Source organism: Acanthaster planci, linkage group LG08, assembly GCF_054643075.1.
Source record: "Acanthaster planci isolate LZ-2023a linkage group LG08, COTS_SCS, whole genome shotgun sequence".
In the NCBI taxonomy this organism is placed as follows: Eukaryota; Metazoa; Echinodermata; class Asteroidea; order Valvatida; family Acanthasteridae; genus Acanthaster; species Acanthaster planci.
The window spans coordinates 7,163,296-7,169,354 of record NC_141784.1 but is presented as its reverse complement, the minus strand read 5'-3'; the positions used below and the strand labels follow the sequence as shown (position 1 = coordinate 7,169,354).

At 38.9% G+C, this 6,059-nt stretch overlaps 1 protein-coding gene across 1 annotated transcript; it reads right to left on the bottom strand.

Annotated features, from left to right (window-relative positions):
• Nucleotides 1-386: 386 nt before the first annotated feature.
• On the bottom strand, nt 387-5,812 carry LOC110987797 (sulfotransferase 2A1-like). Its single transcript, XM_022250877.2, has 6 exons — nt 5,607-5,812; nt 5,027-5,277; nt 4,515-4,641; nt 3,650-3,747; nt 2,437-2,695; nt 387-1,654 (listed from the first exon to the last, which is right to left on the bottom strand). The coding sequence occupies exons 1-6, from the start codon at nt 5,770-5,772 to the stop codon at nt 1,545-1,547; spliced, it is 1,011 nt and encodes a 336-aa protein (XP_022106569.1). The 5' UTR covers nt 5,773-5,812; the 3' UTR covers nt 387-1,544.
• Nucleotides 5,813-6,059: the final 247 nt, after the last annotated feature.

The window sequence follows — 6,059 nt, the reverse complement described above, 5'->3', positions numbered from 1 at the left end:
CATTACTGCTCCATTATTCCTTGAAGAAGTGGTTGGAAGTGACGTGCTCTATATTGCCATTCATCTTCTTCACACGATGACTCTGAAGATGAATCCACCTGCATGCACCAGACCTGCGCAGTCACAAGTACGTTGCTGTTTGCACGCTGTTCATAGCCAAGCTCCCACACCACAAGCTTCCGACCTTTTGGAGATTTTTGGGTCCGATTGTGGCCTCGTTTCTGAACTTTAGTGTATCGTTCAGCCACTTAACTCTTTTCGCATATTTTCTGGAGCAATTTACACTGCCAGACTTCAAAGCGACAAAAATCCTAGCATAAGAAATTTAGTTCAAAATTTATACAATTATGCTACCCATACTTGACAAAGTTCACTCCAATAATATATCTAGCTGAGGTTGAGTGTTAATCACTGAATGATTTACTTTAAAATCCCTTAGCTCATGTTTAAAATCGCGCGATATTTTTCCTGACATGCATCTAATGTTGTTGGCAATTGGTTCTAGAGCTGTGAGATATCAGGTTATAATAAGTTATCAATATAAATGGGTGAGATTTATAGGAATGGAATTAAAGACAAATAAGAAAATCGTGAACAAGATTCTTTGTTTAGCGAGCATCCACTGTATTGAGGTAATGGCAAAGCTTATAATTAACGACTTCCTAATCTTGCTGCAGCATTCTGTGCCCTCGTGCGTTTCATTTCATCATATTGGACTGTGCTGAACAAAATTACATTACACGAAAAACGAATGGACAAACACCAACTATTCCTAGCGATCTATTCCTAGTGTAACGAATATCATACAACTGGTGAAAAAGCCTCACAAGTTTCTTTTTGATGCAGCTTTAAAGTATTCGTTAAACTAAATTCCAAGAGTTCCTTTACAAATGAACGGTAATACTATTCTTGCCGACGGTCATGTGATAGATGGTATTGTTTTGTACCAATGACAAAAAATTCCGTTCAATGATTTAGCATCCAATCCGAGACCTCATGTGTACACATTGACATTTCCTAAATGCCTCCACTGCAGCGACTTGATCAGTAATTGTTGACTTCCTTAAAAGCTGAATACATCTGTGTGTCATTCATCAGAATACCAATGGAACTTTGGTGAGCAATAACAGTAACCGTTCCATAACAGAAAAGAACTCACTTTCGTGTTTTATAAACAATAAATTCTGTTTATCTAACTGTATCAAAGTATCATCATGAATTTATCATGAATCACTTTTTCCAGGCAAACTGACACCAAGTACGAAGCGAATGGCACACCATGTGCTACGGCTCTCTCAGCCATAGGTTACTGATTGGCCGGTATTACTCAGAAAAGGCATGAGACAAGGATTTTTTAAAAGTGGCAACATCAGGGCCTGTGCGCAACTGACAGGAAAACTTCAGTTTGCAGTGAAATGTTCATCATGCACGCCCCTTAAATGCAAAATTATTGTACTGTCATTAAATTGCATTACTCTTATTAAATCGTTGTAATCAGGGTAATAAAAAGAGAGAGAGAGAAACAGTTAAAAACAAAAATCGTGTTATTCAAACCGAACTGTCAGCCCCGATCCTGCCATTTTCTCTCTGAAGAGTCCATCCAGAGCCTCGTTTTGGGCCACGGTCAGCTTGGACTTCCAATCTCCAGTGATTCCTAAAAAAAGGTATCATAAGTCAGTCTTCCTCGTAGCAGACTGGTATATTGCCTCCTTACATCCTGTTTTTTTATTGTAAACTCCACTCGATTAAAATTTCGGCTAGAAAAGACAGTCGTTTGTATGTTTACCGCATCGACATAGTCCCCATTAGTTTAAGCAATTATTATAGTCAATCTATATAAGTTAACGCGGAAAACATTCACAAGAACTCTTTTTGGCATGCATAAAACAAGAAGCTACGTTTGTCATAGTGACAAGAGATCGACACGTTACTCGTACACTCAGTTTCAGAAGACAAGATTATTTTACTGAGAAATTTATTATACTGAAAAACATTGAGTCATCTATTTACTGCAGTACCCACTTCTATATCGATTCCGGACATAGAAATAATTGGAGGGGGCTGATTTTTCGTGGACCTGTTTTTTTTTAAACCAAATCCTGGTACAATTTTAGAGAAGGGTGTGCAAACTACTGCTAATTTGAGGCTGAAGCATCTATTATTTAAAACTGTAGGTGGCCCCTAGCTCCCTGGAGGCACTGAGCTTACAATATACTATAAAATGAATGACGGGCAAAACTAAATATCGATTCCGTAATCATACAAGTGAATTTTTGTCGCAGGAGATATAGCATTGTGCTATTATTTTATGTTATCAGCATGCCAAGCTCTTGCTGTAAGCGTATATGTTCAGTTTGTATTCAGACACTGTATCCCAAGTGTGTGGAAGTCAGAATGTTAAAAAGGGACAAGTTTTTGCAAAGCCTAAACATTCACCTTTTCTCACTAACTTCGGAGCTCCAATTGGGTATTTTGTAATGATTTCCTCAGGGGTCATAGGGCCAGAGGGCGCTCTATCCACAGTTATCTCAGAGCCTGCTGATGGAACATCTTTTGGTGACTTTGGATTGACGGAAGTGTCGAAACGCTTCTTCATGCTCTTTACACTGGTTAACTCAACCACTCGATTGATGGACTCTTCTGAGAGAGGGTTGTCAAGGAAATCAGCCATTTGGATGACGGCTTTCGTGGTGTCCTTGTTAAGAAAACAATTTAGAAGGGAAGGAAGGGAAAATTGGGATAAAGAAAGAAAACAAATGGTCTGGGGTCCTCGGCTACACTACCATTGTATAGTTATCTCAGGACTGAACATATCATCCATATCTTCTAACTTCATTGAAGTGTCAACCACCTAGTTTCGACAATGAACTTCCTATGAAAAAAATGGCTATGGTACGGTAGGCCTATATACAAACGCGCATGCTGGCATGACCGGCGTTCAATGATGTCTCTCTCGCTTCGTACCACGCATTTTGTCAATTTTCTCCTTAGGGGGCCTATAATTAAAGTGTAACGCCCCGATGTCATAATAGATGAGAGAGGTTTGCGGATTCACCTTGAGGAATCCATCTCTTCTGGGAGAGGGTGGTTCTAATCTAAGAAGAACTGGTGAGGGGATCCTCGTCAGTTCTTCTGGGAACTTTGACTGTCTACGTCTTGACATAAGGCCATGTGGAAACTAAGCCTTAATTACAGCCCTTTTTGAGGTCAGAAGTTCGGACTAAAATTACTTATAAGTATAAAGACAGATAAAGATGCGGTTTTCACTGCAAAACTTCCACAGAAACAAACATGTGCATCTTTTCAAACACCGGAGATTTCATTTTACGGGAGTCTTTAGAGACGCTTAGCAGCACCAGATAGCACCAAACCTGTAAGCATACGCACAATCGAGGAGCAAAAACACATTCAAATAAAAAGTGATTATTAACAACGCAGTTTACTCAGACCTACTATGTCTTGTCTAGACCCTGGAACGAAGTCTTCAAGCTTATATCGTTTTGGTAAAAAAGTAACTATCTGATGGTCTTTGAAACGATACTTTATTTAATTGTGACTTCTGCTTTCTTTCTACTTCCACCGACAAGAACTAGAAATGTTACATTACGATTTTGAATATATTTGTTAGATTTCGTGTATTTTAACTGACCTGCTTCATATCCTCGTATTTTAGGAAGAGGAAGTTTTTATCGTGGCGATGCTTGTTCCAGTAATTCAGCGTGTGGTCAAACCAAGATCCATAAATGGCTGCGAAAAATCGATTAATAATGATTGTAATACAGTCATTCATTAAAACGTAAATTTTTTTATCGTCATGTTTCACCTCAAAGAATCTTCTGCCCTCAGGTATTTCAGTTTAAGATGTTCCACAATGTTTGCAAGAACACTGTCCCTTGATCGGAACAACAATGACAATACATATACATGGCGATTAGCTCAAATATTCGAGCATTTTATATTGTCCTTGATGGGAAAGGGGGACTTTCAAAGCTAGTAGTTCTGAGAAGAACCAGAAGGCTTTTCTTGTATTTTGTTCATCAAGATAATTACGACAGTTTGCGGAGCCAACCACTGAATGAAATATTAAAACTTTATTTTAATGAGCGGGTAAGGATGATAAATATGTTAAATATTGGGGAAATGAGAGGATAAAAAGCCACTGCAAGAAAAGAAAAGCCAAAAGAAGAAATATTAAAAATCACCAGATTTTGATGATTTGCATAGTACCATGAGCATTGCAAGGGTTCAATTTCTTAGAAACGGGTTTAAAGTAGTTGCAGAATAAGGCTCGATGAAAACAGGCTAGGCTGGGTGCAATAACTTGTCCTTTTGTTGTGCTGTTTGAATGGATGCACATGCATTTACATGTATCCAGAAAATGTAAGCATTGGCTTCTATCCCCTTCTCGTCTTTTTCCTCGCCCTTTTCTCTTTGCCCCCCCTTTCCATATCCTTTGATTGCCGGAAGCTAATTTCCCTTGTCACCTTGCCCCAGGCAAGATGTCCTATTCTTACTTTCTCCTTTCAGGAACATTTGAAAGAAGCACTCCCAGTCTTCATATCGCTTGTCAAATGTCCACGGCACTGCAAAGTGCCAGTAAGACACAACTATGTCCTTCGGGTTTCGAATGACGTACACAACCTGTAAGTGCAAATAAGGTAACAATGATTCCAAGCACACAAACTATTTGGAAAAAAGGCAAGAGCTGATTATTGATATTCAGCATTCTATGAATTTATGGTATTTCTGAGTATTGTGCGTTTAAAAAGTGACAATTATTACAATTAAGGATACCTACCAACTTGCTTTTTGAAATTTCGACTTCTGTATTTGAAAGCACTGAGCTTATGTTCATCCTTCTTACCATAAGTAATGAACTACAGTTACTGCTTCAATTGCAAAACACATCGAATTAAAATTTTCTTAAACTTTTATTAGTCGTATACATTATGTAGTATTACTCATTTTTCTTTTAAAAAATAGTGAAGCGTTATGGCGCTAAAGTTTGGACTTCTTTGTGACTCACTTTTCCTTTTCCCTGCAAGATTTGCTCAGGAATCTGTTCTTCTGGTAGGTGTGACATGACAACTCGTGGAGCTTTCCAGTTTTGAATATACTTGTACTGTGGCAGAGTTCTTTGAGGGCGTCTGGAGCTGGCAGACATCCCTGGGATAGAGTAATCAAACTCAGCCGGATGACCTACTTCAGCTCGATTAATCTTGTGCTCATGACCATCCACAAGAATTAAGTTGGCCATTTCTAAAGCCCAATGTGTACCTGACAGAGGCAAAATTGTAAACGAAATTACTCTTTTATGCGAGTCAGACTTTATTTTGTGAGGCCTAGAATTAATAGGATCCAGCAGTTATAAAAGGTAGTAAAGGATGAACTACATGTATTTTCTTAGTGGTTGCCGCATCCAAGAATTTCTTAAATGGGCAGACAATTCAAAACTTTTGTTGATTTATCCTTGTTTTGTTGCTGGGGGACTACCAAAAGTCCATCCATTCTAACCATCCCGTCGTAATCATTACTATCATGTCACCTTTCGCAAGGTTGACCTGAAATGTGCACAGTGGTACTTTATTCTTACCTTACAAACTTACCTGATTTTGGAAACGTTACCACCCACACATCATCCTCCCTAACTTCAAACACTTTCATAGCATCCAGAGTTTCTCGAGTGACCATCCAAGGCCAAGTAAGACCGTCCAACTTTGACACGCCCGGCCTTGGCAATTTGTGCTCCATTTCAACAGTAACATTTTCCATTGCGCCTTCTCACGATAATGTGACTGTTTGCCAATGAACTGCGTGTATGTGCAGATGATAAACCTACATTATGATTTAGCACTTATCAAAGGTCAAGCACACGGGCAAACTGCTGATTAAATAAAATCAGAACGTATTGCCGTTGGAAACTCCAGGCTTCCAAACGATGTTTACCCAATTCTTTGCACAGCCGTGAACGAACTTTGGCACGCCAACCATTACAACTTTATTTCCTTTGTTCTCGTGTACAAAACTCCCACACAACACGGAAAAAATTTCAAATCACT

What these genes read in the sequence shown, in the direction of transcription:
- LOC110987797 (XM_022250877.2), bottom strand. Translation starts at nt 5,772, where the DNA reads ATGGAAAATGTTACTGTTGAAATGGAGCACAAATTGCCAAGGCCGGGC. An exon ending in GGTAACGTTTCCAAAATCAG is followed by an intron (nt 5,278 to 5,606) that starts GTAAGTTTGTAA and finishes TGCCTCTGTCAG; the next exon opens with GTACACATTGGGCTTTAGAA. An exon ending in AATACGAGGATATGAAGCAG is followed by an intron (nt 2,696 to 3,649) that starts GTCAGTTAAAAT and finishes TTTCTTAACAAG; the next exon opens with GACACCACGAAAGCCGTCAT.